Source organism: Artibeus jamaicensis, unplaced genomic scaffold, assembly GCF_021234435.1.
Source record: "Artibeus jamaicensis isolate MK-2021 breed Jamaican fruit bat unplaced genomic scaffold, CSHL_Jam_final contig_793, whole genome shotgun sequence".
NCBI lineage: Eukaryota > Metazoa > Chordata > Mammalia > Chiroptera > Phyllostomidae > Artibeus > Artibeus jamaicensis.
Genome location: NW_026521975.1, coordinates 5,016,540 through 5,037,602, shown reverse-complemented (window position 1 = coordinate 5,037,602; position 21,063 = coordinate 5,016,540). Strand labels below are relative to the sequence as shown.

General features: G+C 41.9%; 3 protein-coding genes across 5 annotated transcripts in view; 2 read left to right on the top strand and 1 right to left on the bottom strand.

Moving 5' to 3' along the window:
- LNX2 (ligand of numb-protein X 2) overlaps positions 1-4,121 on the bottom strand; it is an 82,552-nt gene extending 78,431 nt beyond the window's left edge. The window contains exons 1-2 of one of the 3 annotated variants that reach the window (XM_053672833.1): positions 4,073-4,121; positions 3,191-3,647 (exon numbers count right to left, since the gene is read on the bottom strand). The gene's annotated coding sequence lies outside the window, so the exon portion shown is untranslated. Of the gene's footprint in view, positions 1-2,749; positions 2,841-3,190; positions 3,648-3,957; positions 4,052-4,072 lie in introns of those variants that run through there. The other 2 variants (XM_053672832.1, XM_053672831.1) reach the window with 2 other exon arrangements.
- A 163-nt stretch (positions 4,122-4,284) lies between these two features.
- LOC119064937 (DNA-directed RNA polymerases I and III subunit RPAC2) lies at positions 4,285-5,829 on the top strand. Its single transcript, XM_037166849.1, has 2 exons — positions 4,285-4,368; positions 5,256-5,829. The coding sequence occupies exons 1-2, from the start codon at positions 4,343-4,345 to the stop codon at positions 5,632-5,634; spliced, it is 405 nt and encodes a 134-aa protein (XP_037022744.1). The 5' UTR covers positions 4,285-4,342; the 3' UTR covers positions 5,635-5,829.
- LOC119064938 (protein POLR1D) overlaps positions 4,285-21,063 on the top strand; it is a 44,177-nt gene continuing 27,398 nt past the window's right edge. The window contains exon 1 of the mRNA XM_037166850.2: positions 4,285-4,368. Within this exon, the coding sequence (XP_037022745.2) occupies positions 4,343-4,368 (26 nt within the window). The 5' untranslated portion in view covers positions 4,285-4,342. The remainder of the gene's footprint in view (positions 4,369-21,063) is intronic.

The window sequence follows — 21,063 nt, the reverse complement described above, 5'->3', positions numbered from 1 at the left end:
CATTTGAAGACAGAGATGCCTAATATTCAACATCAACACTCCTAGCACTGCTATAGCATAAACCTTGCCTCTGCTTCCTCTTACTCTAAAACCTCCATAAAATTTATCACATCCAAAAATGCTTGTGAACTATTTAATAGTTCACCTAGGTTTAGGTGAATTATTTTTTTCCCTTTCCATTCTTTCCTAGCTCCTGTTGTACATATCTATCCAACAACTTCATCACAGATATCTCAATCATCCATTGGCATCTTAGTGGGTTGGCCCAAAGCTAGTTTATCTTCCTGTCCTGGCTCCTACCATCAACTGTCTTTAATTACTCCTTTTCATATCTTCTAACATTCCATTAGCTCACTAATGTCATCACTAAAGGAACAACTAATATTTATTGAGCACTTGTCATGTGCTAGGTAGTCTGCCAAAAGCATTACATGCGTAATTTCACTTGATCTTCAAACCCTACTAGACAAGTACTATGCTTACTTCCTGAACATTAGGAAATGAAATGTCAGGTTAGTAATTCTAAGGGTGATAGAACTTAACCCCTGTTCTGATTCCACAGAAAGCTTAACCAGTACACTCCGATACCAGTCATATCAAGTAACTTATCTAGCCCAACCAATTATACCTCCTAAATGCCACATCATTTGTACTTCTACTGCCTTCACACAGGATAGCAACTTGCATCTACCAGGTCCTTACCATGTGCCAAGTGTTATTCTAGGTATACATGTTTTTCCAAGTTTCATCCCCCAAACACTCTGAAATGAAGAACCTAAGGGGAAAAAAGGTTACCCAGGGAGTGAGAGGGCCAGATTCAAACCTGGACATTGCGCACTGAAAATCCCTGAGTACACACCACCTACAGCAAACAGTGCCTACTTTAGTTTCCCCCACCTCCCACCTGGATGCCACCACCCTCCAGACAGCTGTAGATACTTTTCTGAAACACAGATATCATCATTACATTCTCCTGATTAAAATAAAGTCCAATTTTCTTAACTTGGCAGATAAAATCCTTCATGCTTCTGTTCAAGTCACTTCAATAAATATTTAAGTGCCTACTATAAGCAAGATAAAGTGCTAAGTACTCTGAAATGAATGCTACACCAGCCTCCAACAACTACGCCAACACCAGACACTGTGTGCTTTTTGCTGGAGTAAATATATGCAGATCTCAATGCAATACCCGACCTGTTAGTCCCTCTGCTCTGAATGCACCTGGCAAAACCCCACCCCAATCTGAAGAGTCAGTACCCACGTGAGGCCTTCCCTAACAAACTCCAGGCAGAAAACCTCCCTCTCTTAGGTTCCCACAGCACTTGGCTCAAATTACTTTCAGAGAGCCAGTGGAATAGAAGTTATGGATCAGCTTCCAAGTGAGACTGTAACAACTTAGGCAAAAGCTGACTCCTGCCACCAATGTCTGGCATGCAGCAGGCATTCTACCATTTGCTGAATGAATAAATAATGAAAAATACCTAACTTGATGAGGAATGGAGAGAAACAAGATACAGAATTAGGAATGTTAACGCACAAGTGGGTCAAATTAAAAGTAGTGTTTTTCTACTTTGGCTCTGATTTGGCCTACATTTTACCCCTAGGGAAAAACTCTCATGTGTGACTTGGACAAACTAAAAAGGCAAAACTTTGTTATTCATTGCCTAACAAAGCTTTGACAGACCAAAAAGGATATTAGATCAAAGTCCATTTTCAAAGGGGTATGGAGATGTGAATCAAATCTATCAAAATAAATAAAATTAAACAAGTGAGGTCCAAGTTCACTAGTGCTGCATCACGGTACATGCCAAGAAAAAAAAATTATCTGCCTTGAGACAAAAGCCAATTTACAAATAAGTACTACTGCTGCAAGAATAGGAAATTTTTAAAGTGCAGGCAGTTCCCATACACTGGAGTTCACCATAGTTTCCACTCAACTCCGTTTCTTGTTTCTGTGATTTAAACAGAAACATCTATACAGTTAAGCCCAGCCCGTGCATGAGTGTACAGTAGTAGCTCCTTGCCAATACGGACGTCTTGATTCATAGCCTTAGATGTAAACTTAAATGTCAGAAGAAATACTACATATAAGTCAAGTCCTTAGTCTAAAACATGCCATAAAACTTTGCAAAGCGAGGGATGTATTTCCTCAATGGTGCCTTGTTTGCGACTGCTTCCAAATCACTGTACTTATTTTTAAATCTCTCTTTGCCCCCATCGAAGACGTCAAATCTCTTTCCCACCCTCTCTAGTCTAAAGGGTAAGGTGAGATTTATAGGCAACAGGCTGGGTTGGAGGGTATGTTCTCTCCGCATTCCTTTCCAGGAGAACAAGACCCAGTGTAAGGCAGCTAGTGCCACTCTCACTCATGACCACATACACGCAGGAAAGAACTCAATCCTACCTCTCCCCTCCCTAAAAAAAGCAATGGACTCAAAGATCAGCAACACCGTCGCCAGAATCAGGCGGGGGCCGCTTGCCTCTCCCCGGCGCCCACGGGACGGCAGACACTGGGAGCAGGGCAGCCAGTCTCTTCCATCCCCGGACCAGGGCAGCCAGCCCCACACCTGGTCCGCGTCCCCCCGCAGCCGGGACCAGCGAGGAGGACAACCGCAGAGGACCGCTGTGGCACCCCTTCGGCTGCCTCGCGGGCGCAGCGCTGCCCCGCACCCCACCGACGCCCGCACCTGAAGCGGCTGCAGGGGACCCGGCGAGAGGGAGCGGAGCTAGGCGGGCCAAAGTTACTCACTGGGAGAGCGCAGCTGTCCGAGGCGCCCATCCGCTCCCGGAGCCGCAGCCCAGCGTCAGCTCCGCTCTTCCTGGCCCGCTGAGGGAGCTGGGAGTGAAGCGGCCTCCGCTACGCCGGGAATCGAGACTGCTGGCGACGCGTCCGCAGCCGCTGCAGATTTCCTGGCAAGAAGCAAAGTCTCGCCAAGACTTCACTTCTCAACCGCCCCTGCTGTCTTCCCGGGGGCAAGCGCCACGGCCCAGCCGCCCAACCCGACACGCACCTGGACCAATCGGTGACACAAAAGGCCGGAGGAGGGGGCGGGACAGAGCGGACCCACCTATCCCAGGGTTTAGGGGGCGGGTCAGCCGGGGCCGTCACTCCTGGGTTAGAGTGAGCCCACTACACCTCGAGCCGCCTGCCCTCCCCCCCACCCGCTTTCCCCAGCGTTCTTCGGCTTACCTCGCAGGGACGGGCTCAAGAAGTGTCTCTGCCCTCCCGGTCTTCGGCCGCGAGGTGCATGGAACAGCGGGGGAAAGCAGTGAATCTCTAGGGAACTCGGGGAAGAACAGGTGGCACAGGAAAGTGGAAGTGTGGGTGTGCTGAGCAACAGGACAACTAGGGTACAATGGTAGGGACAGGGGTTGGCCAGGGGGAGGAAGACGAAGAGAGCAGAAGAGCGAGGAAGGGAAGAAAGACTATTAGCGAAGAGTTCCTGAGGGGACGGAGAGAGGAGAGGTACTCCGGAAGAAGGGGACTGAGAGCGAGAGTGTGTGCAAAGGTTGCCGAGGCGGGGCAGGGCACCTGAGAACAAAGGTGAGGGAGGTTCCGCAGTGAGGAGGTTGAAAAAGCCAAAAGGATAAAGAGAAAAGGAAGTCCAAAGAGAGGAAGGACGTTCTTTACAAGGGTAGAAAAGATCCTAGGAGAAAAAGGATGGGAGGAAAAAGTTTACTTCCAAACTCTCACTGTTCCCGCAAATAACCAAGACTAGCTGAGATGTTCAAATAACGTCTTAAACCCATTCTATTCTATTGTGAAATTCGTCAAGATGTATTTATTAACTATAGATTAAGCCTATAGTCCTATGAAAGCCCCCCCAAAGGCTGGGGTCCTATGTGGGAGTAACACCGTCCCCCGCAGGTCTAGCAGCATAAAGTCAAAAAGAAGCCGGATTTGGGCCCTAAGAAAGTTATTTGGGAGAGTCGGGTAGTCCCCACCCCTTGGCCTACACTTGGAAAAAGGTGCCCAGGGCTGCGCTCAGGCGCCCACAGGCTCGTCTCCGCCTTGGGGTTGGGGCTGAAGCCCAGCTCCACCTCTCCCCGCTAGCTCCGGAGGCCGACCTACTCCGGAAGCGCCAGGTGAGCAGCTCCGGCCTAATTACCGCCCTCCTCCCGCTGCGCGGCGGGGGGCCTGTGGGCGGGGTCTCAAGGCGGAGCCCGTAAGTCCCGCCCAGTGGAAGGGCCGTGTGGCGCCGCTGCGGCTCCTCCCCCTTCCTTCCGTCCTCCGCCCCTTCCGTCAGTGGTTCCTTCCTTCCTCCTTGGCTAGCACGTTTCGTGTGATGGGGAGCCTTCCGTCCGTCAGCACCACCTGAGGATTCCGGAAGCCGCCCCCGCGATGGAAGAGGACCAGGAGTTGGAGAGGTAACGTCCGAGGAAACGGGCGGGAGGAGCGGGCCGCGCCCAGCACCGGCGCTAGCGGCGGTGGAGGGGTCCGCGGCCGCCCGGGACCTCAGCCTCTGCCGCGTCCCGGCCTGACTGGGAGTGCAGGGGACAAGTGAGAAATGGGCGTCTGGGCGGGAGTGGGGCCTCCGCTTGGCAAAAGAAGGTAGGAGAGAGGGATGTGTTTGAATAGAGACGCTCTAGGCACTAGATACCGAGGAGGGAAGAAGACAAGTTGTTGAGAAACCCCTAAACTGTCAATCCCCAATTAGAACAGCAAGAGTAAATCAAGCAAACGTATAAAATCACGCACCAGGCCATTGTCCCCAAGTGATAGTATTTGTGTATTCAGTCAGGCCTAAGGCCCTGTAACGGTGGCCCAAGTCCCTCTTCTGTGGTCGGAGTTATCTTTTCTCCCTCCTGCTGGATTGACTCTTCTCGATCGAACTACTTTCCTTACCTCCGCCAAATGGGCCTGCATCATCTGTCTGTAGTCTCCAATCTTATAATAATCTGTTTCTCTGTGCCTTCCAACTCCCTTTTCTTCCTCTAGCAGGGTCACCCTGCTCTGACCCTACCCTTTCTTGTGATTCTGTCAAAAGAATACTTTAGCAAACATTTAAGTTTGTGTTTTAAAGAGACTCCCCTGTGGCCATGTGGATGGTTAGATGGAGTAGGGAGAAACTGGAGGTTAGTTAGGGATTTATTGATAGAATATGTGGAGGCAGGAAAATAAGGGGCTAATGCTAATTCTGTATGATTGGAGTGCATTAGAGTATTAATGTGTAACAACTGTGATATAGTAAATGAAAAAAGGTAGTAACAAAATATTCAGTATAATCTCATTTTTATAAAAAATATGTGTGTAGAAAAATGTCTGGATTGAAGACCTCAATGGCTGAAGGCGAGGAGAGGAAGACAGCCCTGGAAATGGTCCAGGCAGCTGGAACAGATAGACACTGTGTGACATTTGTTTTGCACGAGGAGGACCATACCCTAGGAAATTCTCTTCGTTACATGATCATGAAGAACCCGGAAGTGGAATTTTGTGGTTACACTACAACCCATCCTTCAGAGAGTAAAATTAATTTACGCATTCAGACTCGAGGAGCTCTTCCAGCTGTTGAGCCATTTCAGAGAGGCCTGAATGAGCTCATGAATGTCTGCCAACATGTGCTTGACAAGTTTGAGGCCAGCATAAAGGAATATAAGGACCAAAAAGCAAGCAGAAGTGAATCTACATTCTAGTTCCTTGTGCATCATACAGGGAGGAACATCCTCTAACATACTTTCTTCGTGATCTCGCAAAACCCAGAGGGACGTAGAAGTTTGCAACATGATCTGTCCTTCAGAAAAGTGTTATTCTATCTTATCACCATTACAGTTGTTAGATTCCCTGCCATAACCTTTGTATTCTTCTAATAAATTCCCTCTTTAAATTAATTTGAGTGGTTTCTGTTCCTTGGTCCTCACAGTTGACTAGGGGTATTAGCATTTTTTTAAACTTTAATTGAGCCAACATTGAAAGGGAGGAAACTATGAGAAAAGCAGGGGCCTAGACCAGGACTTTTATTAAGGGAATTAAAAGAAATATACATTCGTGGCTGTGACTGGGGAAGAGGAAGATGTGCAGTAGAGCATGAGTGCAGATATTATGAGTGTTTTTTTTTTTAGGGGACAACAGGAAAGAAGGACGGGAGTTGCGGGGAAGGACTTGTCCTCTTGCTAAATGTTTTTTATCCTTTGCTGTGATTGGTAGATCGGGCAAGGGTAGGGATTAAATTGAAAGAATTGTGAGAATTCTGGTTTCACATGAGAATTTTAGGTAATATCAGGCTCCATTTTTTTTTTATAATTACAGGATAGATATCAGTTTACTGCTTTAATTTCAGGACACTAATAAAATATTTAGTTAGAAATTACTTAAGTAGGTCAAGAAAGTTTAATTATATTAGAAAGGAAGATTACTGGGATGGCCAGATTACCTTTTCAGTCCTTAGGTAGACACCTAAGTATAGTCCAGGGTTATATAAAAGAAGCAGTATTTGAAAGAAAGGACAGGGAGAAAGAAAATTCAGTGTGGGGAAAATGATTTTTTTTTAAACTTAAGATAGTGAGTCATCTAAGAGCTGTCCTATTTATCTTTTAAATATTGTCTCATATCTGTCCTACTCCAACTTGACTCTTAAATTTATCTGTCAACCTGTGAACCTGAGCACTACACACCCCAGTACTCATGCTTTGGGATTTTATTTATGTTAGTCCCTCTTTCTGGAGGACTCTTAACTTCTGCCATACTGTAGTGTAGGTAAGAACTTAACATGTTAGACTCTTCATGCTAGTTTGAGTAATTGCCTGTGCTTTCATTATACTCTGTTTCCTGATCTTGGATTTACTGTGTGATAGTGCTTACATTGTCTACCATTTTACTAACTTGCAGCACAGTGCCTGATATGTAGTGAACTCATATCAGACCTCTTCTACTGTTCTGCCATGGAGCTTGCGTTTCCTACATGCAGTCAATTTCTTCAGGTACAGTTCTGCATTTATTAAGCATGTGGCATATACCAGGCCCCAAGACAGATTTGTGAGACACAGGTCTTGTTCTCTTGGAGTATATGTGATAAAAGGAGTGGAATTTTTAAAGGTTGTATTTGTGTGGGACTAAATATATGGTAGAAAAGGGGAGAGGAGAATCTGCTTTAGATAATGGAACTCAGGGACTATCTTCCAGAGATTATAAAAGAGAAGGAGCCAGTTCTTATATATCTGTAGCATGGATTCAGTGGGAAGAAGAGCTGGAGTGGTAAGGAGCTGGGTTTTATGTACAATGGTAATGGCATCTGAATACTTTGATTACAGTGTGGGGAAATGAATTGGTAGAGAGGCCAGAGTAAAAGCAGAAACTTAAGAGGTGGCACAGCCTGGAAGGGCAGTAAGCTAGGGATGGAGAAAAGAAAGTGGATTTGGGGTGTATTTTTAAACCAAATTTGTACAGAATTGGTAGACCTCAGGAATTTGATGTGGAAGGTGAGGAAACAGAACGATGACTTCTACCTACATTTGGGGCCAAATTACTGAAATGGGAAGCTTAAGAGGAAGAATAGGATGGGAGATGGAGAAGGTGACTGAACTCAAAAGTTCCATCCTGAACATGGTAGATAGTAGATAGGTGAGTTGGAAGCCATGAAAGAGATCTAACAAAGCTAGAGATTAACTTAGTTCTTGCCATAAAGGTGATGTAAATCCATAAAAGTTCAAGAGTGGGGAAATAAGTGGGCCCAACACCAAGCCTTATCCACACCTAGTGTTTAAGTTTGGGTTAAAAAAGGAGCAACCAGTCAGATAGTAGGAAGTCCTATAGAAAGTAGAGTTGTGGAAGCTGGGGCTCTCAAAGAGGGAGAGTGATATTGAATGAGCTGAACATAAGGATTGAAAAATGTTAATTGGATTTAGCAGGAATGTTGTTAGGCAGGAGGCAACATTAATTTAGTGCCTACAGTTTGGCATTAATACTCATTTTACAAAAGAATGACTATTTGGGTTTTACAGTAAAGAAGATATGCTGTGGGACGTTGGAGAGCTAAATTTAAATGGCAGCAGGGATGAGGAAAGATCAAAGTCATGGGGCAAGCATAGAGAGCATTTTCCTAGAGTGATAGAAAAGATTCTGGAACCAATGAAGATGTAGGGAAGTCCAAAGAGGTAAGTGGGAAATGATAAAAAAAAACTTCTTTGCCTTTTCTAAAATTTTGCTTATGAGTAGTCCTGTGGGGATGATGAATAGAATTATTTTGAATTTTAATGCCTCTGAATGAAGACTTGTCAGGAGACGAAAGCAGAGTTCAATTAGTGCACATAGAGGTATAGAATGATGATAGTAGGCTGAAGTGGTGAATGACAGCACTCAGTGGTGACCACTGGCTGCAACTCATGGCTTTATTGCTCCTGAAAGGATTTATCGTCACTGATCATGTGACATACTGCCTTGAAACTGTTTAGGGTTGTCATAAAATCACAGGTTCATATAAAACACCTGAAGGCAGATAGGTGCAAAGAAAAAAAAAACTGAGGGTAAGGCAGGCAGAATAACCAAGAGTCCTGTATATGTAAGGGGAATCTGCATAAAATCGGCAAGGACCTGAGAAGGCTGGATTTGCCTATGAAAGGATGGAGATATGAATAATATCAACCTAAATTGAAAATAACTCGATCAGTATCTCTAATTTGCTCTCTAATGGCATTTTACTCTAAATAAACTAATATTAATGATTCAAGATCAGAAATTCTGTTTAGCTATAAAGTACCATGCCTTTTAAGGAACCCGTTATTAAATTAAATGATTACCTACCAAAGGCTTTTAATATATTATAATTTGAGTGCTCACCTAGCATTTTCCATTTTCAAAGCATTTTATAAACTATTCATAAATTGCATATAGCTGTAACATCTAAATGCTCTCATTAATTGGTGTAACACACAGGTGCCTACAAAATCTCTGTAGAGATAAAAAGATGTGTATATAAAAAGTCCATTCAGTACATTCTGACCCAGAGTGTCTTGCATTTCAGGAAATAGAGCATATCAAGTTCTGTGGCCCACCATTCCCCAGACTTCTTTTTGTTTCTTTTAAACATGCTATTAAGATTGTAACTAGTCTCCAGATCACTAGGCAAAAGTCATCATTTTTGGTTGGTTAGCATAATTTTAGAGTCAAAGACAATCTTTGTAATATCCTTCCAACCAGGCTCCTATGAAGTTTACCTGAGTCCACTAGTCTGCTCTCAAATACTTACAAAGATCCCAAATTTAGCCTTTTGAGCTCGTTTTAATGTTGGTTTTTCTTTTGCTATTTTGAAAGTTTATGAACTGTGCCAGTAGGGTTAATGTATTGTCTGTATTTTTTCCATAATGAAATTTCTTCCAAACCTACATTATTAGGTCTCTATACAACAAATAGGTACATAGTAGTGGCACAGTCCTGAGAATTGGTGGGAAAAAGAGAATATAAATAATAAAGGTCTGTCCTAAAAAGCCTTATATGGTTTTGGAGAGAGAAGACAGGTTGTGCACATGAAAAAAATTGCATTTATGATGAACTGCTGTAATGTTCAGTGCAGAGTATTACGTGCTGAACACAGAATAGTATCTCAGTGAGAGACACTATTGAAGCAAAGGTTGATTCATGACTACCCCTCTGCCACCACTGTGCTAAGCACTGGAAATAGCAAACAAAACAGGCATAGTCTGCCTTCTAGTAATTCATGGTGTGTTGAAGTTGGCAGACTTGTAAAATAGTGTTCCGGGATAAAGGGTTTCCTCTTTCCCAGTGTAAAGGAGCCATTTAAGATTCTTGAGCTGGGGAATTCCATAAAGGTTTTGTTTTTTTGCCCCATGCCTGTGCAGAATGGATGTGTGCAAGGAAGCATTGGGAGACAGCAGTGAATTAGGGGGTGTTTGTAATAGTCCAAGAGTAATGTAAGGAGGTAGAGTTGCAGAAATGGAGATAAAAGGATGAATACAAAAAAAAATAAAAAATAAAAAGAATTAAAATGACTGAGACAGATTCTGTATAGAGGTAAAGGTAATGAAAGGGTTGAAAATGGCCCAATTCCAATGTCTTTGACCTCTGTTTCCCTACCATCCCCTCACAACCAAAACCAGAATAGCAGGATTACCATCTCCACCCCAACCTCTCCTTACTAATGGGAACCAGAGGGTGCAACCACCTTTACTTAACTCATTTCCCCACCCATGTCAGAAGAATTCACGTATTAGATAATGACATGAATCCAGGGCTTCAGATGTGAAAGTTGGGGATGGGAAGAGGCAGTCAGGGCAGTAAGCTGACTGTTTTTATGACTGTCTTCATCAACTTGCTCCTCTCAAACAGAACATTTCATTCATTCATTCATTCCATAAATAATGTTGAGCACATACCATATTGAGGCACATTTAGAGATACAGCAGAACAAATTGCCCACATGCAGTTTATTTTCTAATGGCAGAGATAGAAAATAAATGTATAAATATATAATGTAATGTAAGGTAATGATATAAATGAGAAGTAAAAGAATGATGGCTGTGAGAAGGTTTTGAGACATTGAGTAGTTTAAAAAGGCCTTTTTGAAAAGATGGCATTTGAACAGAGAAATAGACTAAGAATAAGCGCATGCCCAGAATTTTCTAAAACATAAACCTCGATTATTCAGCGTAGAAAAAGCAAAATTATGAAACTTTTTAAAGGAATAAACTTTCGGCATTGTGTATGGGTGGTTTTAGTACCTAGATTTCTATCACTTTTTAAACTTATGTTGTCACCTAATAATTATAGAAAAGTATATCGAGTTCTGTGTGAGACACTAGGATGTTGTAGGAGTTTTGGATTGGCCAGTATACCCACGTATTAGGGGAGCTGAGTTTATTTTAATTGGCGCTTTTTTATGTGTGTATTTTTGAGAAAAGTATTATCTTTCTTAGAAGCAGAAGTTGATGTGCTTCGGATCGTGCACATCTTTTCAGGCTAAATAACTGCTCCTGTAGTATAGGAGCTAAGAGGATGCACTATTAAAGTCAGGACATTGCTTGGGTCTTGGCTCTAAACTTTTTAGCTGTATGTCCTTGGACATGCTATTTGACCTCCTTATGCCTGTTTCTTCATCTGTAAGATTGAAATAACAATAATACCACATAGGGAAGCTATGACTATTAATTTAGATAATATATTCAGAGTGCTTAAGCTATTATCTTTCCCATGTAGTGTGCTCTCAATCAGTGTTAGCTATTGTTACTATATCATTAATTGTGTCAAACAAGCTGGTTTTGTTTATTCTAGGTGAAAACTTGAAAACAAAAAAACCTTAGTAACCACTGTTATTTGTTTGTTTGTTTTTTTGTCTCTAGCTCAAGCAGCAGTAGAATATAAATTTGTGGACCCCAGTATGGAATGTTATCAGTATTCCAAGGCCATTGCTTTTAAGATAGGTTAAAATAGCATTTCTATTAATAGGATCTAGATAAAAATCAAATTCTTATTAATAGGATCTAGATAAAAATCTGGAGTGGGTTTCTCCTCTTCACAAAGAAATTAATATTCTGATGGAACATTTATATTCTCTTGAGCTTTAAGGCAAAGGGTAAGCTGGAAGGAAAAGCAAGTTCTATAGCAAATGGATACCTGGTGTGGTGCCAGAACGTCTGAATATTGCTTTGACTGGTGTGGCTCAGTTGGTTGGGTGTTGTCCTGCAAAGCAATTCCCTGTCAGGGCACATGCCTGGGTTGCTGGTTCAGTTCTCATTTGGGGCATGTACCAGAGGCAACTAATCGATATTTTTCTCTAATAGTGATGTTCCTCTCCCTCTCTTTCTTCCTCCCTCCCCCTCTCTCTAAAAGTAAGTAAATAAATAAAAACAAAATATCTGAATATTGATAGGAAGCCAGGACCGACACTAGGTCAGCTAAGCATAAAATTTCATAAAATATATTTGTTGATAATTTTATCTAATCATACTAATCCTCAGTTAATTCCACATTTGTTATACAAGGCACTTAAAATACGTCAAAAAGAAAAGCTACCTGTTTTCTAAATTTACCATGCTAATCTGGATCATACCTCAGAAAAATTGTATATAATACCTCAAACAATGCTATCAAAAGGCCTCCAAGAGAAAATCAAACTGCTGGGAGCATCTAATCAGACAGACTGAACCACCAGTTGGCTTAAACAGCAGTTTGAGTGTTGTTTGTTTTCTTTTTCAGGGGTGAAAGAGGCTTTCTGTCTTATGGGCCTCTTAAGACAGTACTGTGTAGAGATGAAGGGTAAGGACTCTGAAGTTAGAGGGCCTGTCTCCCACATTCCTAATTTGTGAGTGTGGGAGAGTAACTTAACCTTTAAGCCTCAGTTTCCTTATCTGTAAAATTGGACTAATAGAAATACATATTTTGTAGGGTTATTGTGAAGACTAAGTGAAATAAAGCACTTAGGACAATGCCTGGTGTTGTATATTTAAGTGCACAAATATTAGCTATTGCTATTACTGTTGTTACAATATATTGATTATTGTTGTTTAAGCCAATTAGTAGTGGTTGGAATTGTTGCCTCCGTATACTGGCTATGCCTCATTATCCACAGCAGCCCTCAAGGCAGGCTTGCTCTAACTGGTCTCTGTCTGACCACATCACCACCTGTGACTGTCTGCCGTACTTGCCTTCTCACTTCTTTCATACTGATATATGCCTAACTTGTCCCTGTTTCACAGCCTTGGCCTTTGCGTTTTATCTGCATCTTTACATGGCCTGTGTCTTTTCAATGTTATTTATTCAGAAAGACCATCCTTGACCACTTTATGAGCTATCCATTGCTGTATAACAAATTGTCCTAAAACTTACTGGCTGAAAAAGCATTTTTTTAATGATTTCTGTGGGTCAGGAATCTGGTTGGAGTGTAGCTGGATGGTTGTGACTCAGGATCTCACAAGACTACAATCAAAGTGTCATCTGGGCTGCAATCATCTCACGACTTGACTGTGGGATATTTCATGTCTAAGTTCATTCACATGGTATTGCCTCATGCCATAGCACCTGGCTTCCCCCAGATTAAGCGATCCAGGAAAGAGAAAGAGAACTCAGAAGGAAGCCACAGTCTTTTTTTTTTTTTTTTTTAGATTGTATTTATTTATCTTTAGAGGGAAAGGGAAGGAGAGAGGGAGAGAAACATCAATGTATGGTTGCCTTTCGTGCATCCCCTGCTGGGAATTGGCCTGCAGGGAACTGGCCTGCAACCCAGGAGTGTGCCCTGACTGGGAATCGAACCGCGATTGTCTGGTTCGCAGCCACAGTCTTTTTATATCCTGGTCTCAGAAGGGCATCTCATGACTTCTGCTGCATTCTGTTTGTTAGAAGTCAGTAGGTTCACGCTGACTACACTGCAGGTGGATTTTACAGGGGTGTGAATACCAGGAGGGGATCCTTAGGAGCATCTTGGAGGCTACTGACCACAATTGCCTTCCCCAAATGGCATGTGCACCTACATACAAACCACCGTTCTCTGTGCCTGACCTTGCTTCACACCTTTATGGTACTCACCATTAACTGACATTGTATTAGGTATTATAGGTTTGTTGTCTGATTCCATTTAAATGTAGACTCCGTGAGGGCAAGGATTTCATCTTTTTTTGCCTGTGTATCCATAGCACTTAAAACCCTGCCAGGCACAGAGCAGGATTTCATTAGTATTTATTCAATGAAATAACGAAAGCATGAATGACTGATTGTCAGTGTTGGTATGACTGATGCAATAGGGAGGACAGACTTCAGAGGACTGATTTGTAATGACATTCGTTTGTGAGCTCATCAGATGACATTTACATACCCACCACAGTAATAAGCTTTGAGAAGAAAAAAAATTGGGGGTGAGTAAATGAAGCACACCTTTCCTGTGGTTTCCATGGGAGGGAGAGCTATAAGTATTACAGAACCTTGATAAAGGTGGTTTATACTTTGGAATCTTTCATTTATGTCTTCTCTCTCCCTTAGGCTCTCTTATGTCTTTTTTCTTAGGCTCTCTGTCCCCAAGAGCCTGTATAGTGCCATCCCTACCACCTTTATCCCATGCTACCTTTGTTACCTTTGCTCCTATTAGTTTAAAATAAAAGGTAGCATATTGCTCACTTGAAGTTGAAAAAAAAAGACATTTTTGTTTTGCAGCAGCAGCAATATGAAACAGTGATACTGATTATTCTTGGCATCTGGTCTGCACAGCATTCCAGTAGGGCAAAAGTTGTAGGCTTATTGTTTTGGGTACCATGAGGTAGAATTCAAAGGATTTGACTCTTAAGTTTTGCCAATGCCAAATAACACATTCATTTCCAGACCCCCTCTCTGATAAATTGATGGCATTTACTACAAAAGTAGCATTGCTTTGGGAAAATATAGGATATATGCATTTTTTTAGCAGCTCTTTTGAAGTCCTGCTGTGTCCCAATACTAGGCATGCAAATATGCATTTCATTTGGTTCCTGCCTTCATAGTTTGTGATCAGGTTGGACCAAAGAGCTGTGAATAAATGCGTCATTTTTTCTTGCTCTTTCACCTTGTTTAACATTATAGCCCCTCTCCCAACACCTTCATCTTGCAGTACATACAGCCCCTAGAACAGTGCCTGACCCATAGCAGATGCTCAAAAAATACTTATGAATGAATGAATAGTTGGGTTTTTTTTCATTGAATATCCTAAGAGCTGAATTTGAATTTGAAAGGCAGAAATAACTATACTATAAGCTTTGGAGTTGAAAACCACAAATTTGTGATAGTAGGTCTTTAGCTCCATAGTCTGTCACGTATAAATGACAACAGTCTGGGACTTTCAGGGAGGAGACAGACTTAGAGGAGTTCATTTAGCTAAAGGTGGTCATGACCAGAGCTGGCAAAGATTGAGTGCCAAAGAAGCAGCCTGCACAGTGGGAACTTAGTGAACCTTACAGATGGATCTGTTAGGGGGTCTGTGAGTAGAGAGGTAACCTGAGCTAAGAAGAGGTGACTGAACTAACCTAAGCCAAGTTTGGCTGTCAGTATATCTGTACTGTACTTTGTACTTATTGTATACCCTGCTGTGCTTTATACTTATTGCATAGTTTCAGATTTGGGGAGTTCATGGGTCAATAGTATTTCAAAAAATAAACTTTAATAGAGTGAACTGTGTATGCTTACTTAGGTTTTATTTTGCCCTTAAAAATATACTTTACCTTGTCTTGGAAGAAAATTGTCAGTAATCCAGTCTTTATATGGCCTGATAGCAGGTGAAGGCCTCCAGTGTTTTCCTCCACAACCAGGCAAGCAATTCTGACAGTGTCTGCCTGGAGATAACAGAGATCTCACAGCTTATAGGCTTAGTCCTGCAAGACCTCATACCACTCCCCACACACACCCCTTCAGAGGCCAATCTTTCAAGTCCAGGTTGTTGCCTGTACTTCGGGGAAACTGGCTATAACTTGGAGATTCCCGTGCCCCCCCCCCCTTCTGGATCCATTAATTTGCTAGAGTGGCTCAAGGAACTTAGAGAAATATCTACTTAGGTTTATTAGTGTATAATAAAGGATACAGATAACCAGATGAAGAGGTACATAGGGCAAAGTTTATGGGATAGGGTGTGGAGTTTTTACGCCCTCTCTTCCCCAATCTCCCCATGTTCACCAACCCTGAAGCTTTTGGCACCCCATCCTTTGGGGTTTTTAAGGAGGCTTCAGTAAGTCAGTGGTCGTTGACCATTGGTGACTGAACTCAATTCTCAGCTCCTCCCCTCTCTGCTGCAGATGAAAGTGTGGGAGTGAAAGTTCCCTCCCTTCAATCAGCTGGTTGGTTCCCCTGGCAACCAGTCCATAGTTAGGTTACCTAGGGACTTTCCTAAAGTCACCAGTAACATAACAAAAAACAGCTTTATCACTCTAATAGGTTGCTTCCAATTTTCTCCTGAGCATTTCATCCATAACTCAATTTCTCACTGTTGTGTTTGGTAAATTATATGGGATCTCAGAATGAATTTTAATTGGAACTTAGTATTACACATCGTTGAGATTCTTCACCTAAAGTTATTTCAGATCCTGGTTTGCTTGCTAACTCTATCCTGCATACTTAAGTGTAAGTCCTGGTGTTTGGAATACTTCACAGGGTTTTTATTCAAAGTGATTAAAATTGGAAATATAAGCATCTATTATCATCTCTTTCCCTGAAGTTGAAAAATAAAGAGTACAGTCATCATGCTCTATGTCAAAGTAAATGAGTTGGATTATGTTCTGCATCAGACTTTATAATCTAAACTTTCCATACTTGGTTTTAGAGGTTTTTTCCTGCTTTTTGTTTATTTGTTTACATGGCAAAGATTACACTTTTCCCTTAAGTGGATGGGAAAATTGGGGATTCTAGGGCCTTATGATTGGATACTATTCTGCTGAAAATGCCTGTCTTTCAAAGTGTCAGCCTACAGGTGTGTCTCAGTCTGCTGCCCAGACTTGTAGCAAGCAAGCCAAGAGTTCCCTTTCTATTCTAGTATGTTGGTCCCCATCTGTGAGCACTGCTTCAGAACAAGCCAGGACATGAGGAAGCCAACTGGGTTTATTCTTAGTCAAAAGCAGACAGCTTAACAGATACGTAACTGTGACTGTTAAAGTAAGAAGACTGATTCCCCTAGTAAAGTGGGAAAAACCGGTTCATTCCTGCTTCAAGGTAGATAGTTTTTTTCACATTTATAGAAAAGGAAACTGAGGTGGGTTTGCAAAAGTTAAGAAACCAGCTTAAGGTTATACAGCTTCTTAGTAGACATGAACCCAAGCATGCCTGACTTCTTAATAGGCTTAGCTTTTAATGTCCACAATGTTGGCTATGTTTCCTCCCTCAGGTACATATGAAGATATGAAAGCTTTGCCAGGCATGTGCTCCAAATAGTTCAATTTGAGTTGACCGGTACTTCTTGTTTACAGCTAAGTTCAGGTTGAAACATGTTGGAAATGGGGCTAATATTTATACATCTGAACCATAAAAAGAGTCAATGAGTTAGTGAGTATCTGGTTAAGAACCCAGATATGGGTTTATTAATACTTCGTTCATAAAAATACCATTTTCCATACTAGTAAACTCCATTCTTTCCTTGCGTATCATAGTAAAAAGAGTCTTGTAAATACTTGGACTTGGGACCTCTCTGGAACATTGAGTGTGTAGGAATCCATATAGAAGTTTGGTATATGGCCCAATTTCTATCAGGTAAATGCTAAGGGAAAATTGTGAACTTGGGGATTGGCTGCTTCAAGTCAGTTGTGAAAGTATGCTCCCAAACATTTGTATTTTAACACAGTGCCCTTTTTGTAAGTATAAAACTATCAGACCTTGGGAGCAGGCCCAGCTATGCTGTTTGGGTAATCGGAATGGTCTGTCTCTCAGAATTTCCCCCGCTTTCCCAGTTGGGTGTCCATTCCATGTATAACACAGTCTTAAGTTCTTCATTAGCATTGCTCTAGCCAGTCCAATAGCTGCAGGCATGGGTTGTGCGTCAATAGTAAACGAGATTGTTCTAACATGTGTAGCAACCTAAAGTATAGCAATAATACAGGGGCAGAAGACTGTGTTTAAGGTTTTTGATATATTGTAAGATGAATCATGAAACATTTGCTCCAGAACATGCTTTCATATTTCCTTTCTTGGTTATATCATAACATGTCAGTAGTTTAAAACCTGAATAGTAAAGTCTACTTCAGAGTTTGCTGGTTCTTGACTGTGTTGCATCAGCTTCTGATGCCCAAGTCACCAATTGTATTACTCTCTGCAGTTTCTTTTGGCAATTCATATGTTGGTGTGATATACACTTAAATGTTGGATTGATCAGTAATGGAATTTTTCATGCTTTGGACTTTTCTCCTGTGGTGGTTAGTTAGTCCCATGTGCCGGTTCTTTCCCTTTAGTTATCTCTGCAGCCTTTCTAGTGGTCTCTCCCTGGCTGCTGAATTTAGCATCTATAAGAATATGTCTGCATTGCATCAGAGCTCTATTGTTACCAAACCAAAAAAGGGGGATTGTCTGCCTGCCACAGAAAAAGCCAAACCCATTAGGCAGGGGCTTATGCAAAAGAAAAGAGGTTTTTATTCAGGTGCTGAGCTCTCCAGGAGAGTGGTGGACTCCCTGTCTCAAAGCTGATCTCCTCCACAAAACCAAGACAGGGTCCAACCATCCTCAGCAAGACTAAAACAAAAGCCAGTTGCCCACAGTTCCTGCTTCATTTTAAAGTTTCGTCTTTTGGAGCCCACAGGCAGCTCGGATGCTAAGCAGTCATCCGCTTGTTCCCAGCTGCTTCCTGTTTCAGACTCCCTAGAAGCCATGGGCCATGAGGCTGTTGGGGCCACAAGGTGCCGTGTTCCTGGGGAGAGCACACCAACGCAACTGGCAAATGCATGACCAGGTGGCCAAAGAGTAAGAGGTTCCCTCCTGAAGGCCATGGGTCACGTGGCTGCTAAGACCACTTGGTCCATGGATAGAACAGGCTAGGCCACCATCCAAGTGCAGATCATGAGCGAAGAGCCATAGCAAGAGAGCCTTCTTTCTTCCCCTGGGTGTTTTCTCAAAATAACCAGTCAATTAACCAAACTTTTGAGAGCTTCACGTGGGTCCACCTCCTAACCACCAGGCTAGATTGACAGGCCTTTTTGGTCCAGCATCTCCCCCTGTGCTGTTTTGATTTGTGTGATGCATGTGCCTGCCTTCCTCTGGCCCCACACCCCATCTGATATGGTGGGGCTTTTCAAACACTCAGTGTAAGGACCCCTGCATCTTGGCTAGTTGGGGATACTCCCTTAACTCCGTAAGCCTTGGGGTTGCCCAGATTCCTGCCCTAGGGCCTCTGGCCACAGTAATGGGGCTCCATCTCAGGGCAAGCGCTCCACTGCAGCTGAGCCCAACCACTGGTCCCACAGGGGGAGGAGGCGGGGGCCCTGCCACTCTTGACACAACTGAAAAAATAGCTTCAGTGGGCTGACGAGACTTTCTGCTGAGTAGGCCATTCTTGGGGCTGAGAGCCAAAAACTCTGAAGCATTGTTTAGGACAATCTGCAGAAAACTGCACACCATTTGTATGAAATAAAGCTCTTTTTAGATTGAGAGTATAGTTTATAGCCTATGCTTTTGGTGAGGTGGTTTTCTGGTGTGTGGTATGTTTATCAAAGGATAGAATGTCAAACTCCAGCCCTCATTTAAAGGAAGCCATAGAGGCCAACTTTAGAGGCCTCATATTGCAATATTTTCTTTTATACAAATGATTGTGTCTTTTTTCTTTTTTGAATTAGATTTTGAATTTTATTTGACATTTCTGCCATATTTTTGTCCTTTACTAAATTCAAGCAGCCACCATATTAGCTTTTCTCTTTTGTGATATTAGCTCCTTTCCACACCCATCTTCCTAGACTTTAAACTTTTTTTTCTTCTTTTTAAAAAATATTTTACTTATTTTTCGAGAGAGGGGAAGGGAAGGAGAAAGAGTGGGAGAGAAATATCAATGTATGGTTGCCTCTCATGCATCCCCTGCTGGGAACTGGCCTGCAACCCAGGCATGTTCCCTGACTGGGAATAGAACCGCGTTACTCTGGTTCACAGGCCCGCGCTCAATCCACTGAGCTACGTCAGCCAGGGCTAAACTTTTTTTTCTTTTGCAGTTTTGTTTTCATCAGTTTTGTTCTTCAAAGTATCTGTCTTTTTCAGGATATTACAAAATACTTTCATTGTGTTAAAGAGCTCAGTAATTATTTTGACTTTATATTCTTTGGTTTTATTTCTCCCAACTGATATTTCAGTAGTTTATATATGTATACATATATATGTGTGTGTGTGTGTGTGTGTGTGTGTGTGTGTTTATATATAAATTAAGTTTAAATTTATATATATTTAGTAAATATATATATATATTTAAACTTAACAATTGACCTATCAGACAGATATACTATTGCTGGCATGGTGTTATTCATGGGCTTTTCTAGTTAGAGCTTACTATTTCTGAGTTAATTCCTTTATCATCCACATTTCACCTCCACAAAGTTTTTTTTAGTAATAGATGCTTTTCTGCATAACTTGTAAAATTTACCATGGCACATTTAGTGAGAGGTCTTATAATGTGAACTGAAATGAATCACTGTATTTCTGGGTGCTCCTTAATCAGGATTTAAGAATAAATATTTGTAAAAATACTGCTTTGAACATGATGCCGTTTCATTATGAGGTCTTCCCTATGGTGAGCTGTATTATGAACTGGGAAATAAGGTTTTCCTCTAAGAGCTAAACTAGTATGAATCAACTGAAGAAGTTATCTCTCTGTAAGAATGGCCCACCCTCAGAGGTCACTAGAAAAGGGTAGCTGTGGACATGTGAGAATGTCAGAATCCAGGTGAAGGGACTATCATGTTATCTTCATTATACCAGTTCTTGTCATAAATACAAACAAGTAGAGTAAAATATTGCTGCCATTTCTTTACCTGCCTCGCTCACTGCTAGACTGGGTGTCTTAAGGGTTGGAGTCATCCATTTTAGTACAGCTACAGGGTTAACTAAGTATAAAAGTTAATTAAGATCCTGGGTTTACATCACAGCCCCATCACTTACTGGCTGTTGTGGCCTTGGTAAGTTTCTTAACTTTCTCTTATTTTCTTCTTATCTCTTTGTCTATAAAATAACAGTTACATAGAAGAATTGTAAGAATTAAGTACATAGGCACTGTTGCCATTATTTTTCACCATATCTCAAGTGGTGCATATTAAGTGCTTATTATATTGATATTCAAAGGAGAATTTTCTTAAATCTGGGCAAGAAAGGCAGCCCCCTATGTATACAAACATGAGTGAATTCTTCTGTCACTGGGGATCCTGTGCTCAGTGCAATTCAGAACCCAGGAAACATCCTCCTCATGTTTTGACCTGCATCCTTGAATAACGGGAAGCTTGGATACATGGAGACCGGTGGGTTATACCACTGTTGACTTTGGAGCTGATACTGTTTTAGAGTACAGGAAGGATTTGAGCTGTGGAAGTGGTTTAGAACAGAAAAGACACATTAACTTGTCAAAACGGTTTTGCCATGAATACAATAGATTGTACTATAAGAAAATACTGGTTCCTGGTAGTACTAAGCTTCCATTTTCTTACTTGTCTAAG